At 35.7% G+C, this 1,764-nt stretch overlaps 1 protein-coding gene across 1 annotated transcript in view; it reads left to right on the top strand.

Moving 5' to 3' along the window:
- The window catches only part of LOC106013984, a gene marked incomplete at its 5' end in the record, with an annotated part of 21,646 nt that extends 20,422 nt beyond the window's left edge, over positions 1–1,224 (top strand). Inside the window, 1 exon segment of the mRNA XM_013090956.2 lies at positions 1,101–1,224. Within this exon segment, the coding sequence (XP_012946410.1) occupies positions 1,101–1,202 (102 nt within the window).
- Positions 1,225–1,764: the final 540 nt, after the last annotated feature.

The following is a 1,764-nucleotide window of genomic DNA, read 5'->3' as shown; positions in this document are numbered from 1 at the left end:
CAAATGTGAAGGATACAAATGTGAAAGATGTAAATGTGAATGATACAAATGTGAAGGATACAAATGTGAATGATGTAAATGTGAAGGATACAAATATGAAAGATACAAAATCATGTGAAGGATACAAATGTGAATGATACAAATGTGAAGGATACAAATGTGAATGATGTAAATGTGAAGGATACAAATGTGAATGATACAAATGTGAAGGATACAAATGTGGTCCCCATGTAGAGTGGTGACTTTGGGTGTGCATGCTGGGTGAAATTAGTTGTAAATGGAGGGCTAAAGTTAACTTTTACCACAAAATCTACCTCGAAACTGGCTTTCCCTCTATAACCATAATGGCGAGCCATCAAGTAGTATGCCTTGATGCAAAGTTTGATGCAACTGGAGCTCAGTGTAAAACTAAGGAATTCTCTCTGGTTATTTTTCTCTTTTTTGGGGGAGTGGGGTGGGGTGTTTTATTTTTAATTTTTATCTGGCCTAACGTTTATATTCAAGCATGTGTAGGCCTGTGTGTATATGATATGAGAAAGGGTCTGTGTGTGTGTCTGTGTGTGTGTGTGTGTGTGTGTGTGAGAGAGAGAGAGAGAGAGAGAGAGAGAGAGAGAGAGAAAGAGAAGGACAGAAAGACAGACGGACAGACAGACAAACACACAGACAGACAGACAGCAGGACAGACAGACATACGTGTACATTACTTTCGGATTAAGATTAATGTTATATAAAAAAGATTATTATTCGATATGTACACATGTAAAGAACAACCGTACTACATAATATTGTACGTCAAATGATTGATGTATGTCATGTTAAAAGTTTTCCCTGTGGAAAAAAAAAAACAAGATTTAAAATCAACATTCCTGTTAAACTAGAGTAACAGAAAGACAAATGTTTAGCCTACATTTATTTTCAACCAAAGTACACAATCCCTATTTCATGTGCCATTATTTCAGCAAATAAAAGAGCTCTCCTTCCCCTAGAGACGCAAGTAGAAAATTGGTTAATCGAGGACAGAATCTAGTTTACTAACAGGGTGCGTAAGAATGATTCAGTGATTTGATCACAAAATCAATGAGGTCCTAATTTGTCTCCAGGATCGAGTGCCGTCTATGCTGAGAGAGTGGGACGTTGATCAGTTTTTCATGCCGTTTAAGAACTCACTGGCCACCACCAAGTTCCCTTCCGATATTAAGTAAGTAGAGAGAGTGGTTGCGGTGTGTTTTCATAACGATTGGTCTTACAATTTTTGTTTTTGTTTTTTTGTATTTTTTTTTTGTTTTTTTGTTGGAGGGTTTTTTCGCTTCTCCTTCAGTTCATGTTTTGTTTTGTTTTGGGGGTTTTTTATGGGGGTTTTTTTCTTTCTTCTTCAGTTCAAAAAAATGTTTTCTTCATTTGGTTTTTTTATTCTTTGTGAGGACACAAGTTTTTGTTCTTCATTATTAACATTTAGTTATTTCTTTTCTTCTTTGTTTTCATTTTAAGGAATAATCAGCGTAAAGTTATATAAAACAATATTGTCATATATTTAAGTCCTTTTTTAATGCATAAGATATTCATTTACATTGTATTTGCAACATCGAGAAACGACTGGCAGTTACTGTTAAATTATTTATCATTATCTGAAAGCTCCCGCCAGCCCCACTCCCTTTTCCCCCTAGTTTTTGTCATCTAAAATAATCTCTCTAATATCTCTTCTCTAACTCCCCTCCCCCTCTTTTTTATTCAAAACCCCTCACCCCTCCCCTTTTTTCTCCAACC

Source organism: Aplysia californica, unplaced genomic scaffold (assembly GCF_000002075.1).
Source record: "Aplysia californica isolate F4 #8 unplaced genomic scaffold, AplCal3.0 scaffold01726, whole genome shotgun sequence".
Classification (NCBI taxonomy): Eukaryota; Metazoa; Mollusca; class Gastropoda; order Aplysiida; family Aplysiidae; genus Aplysia; species Aplysia californica.
This window is presented reverse-complemented; position numbering and strand designations above follow the sequence as displayed.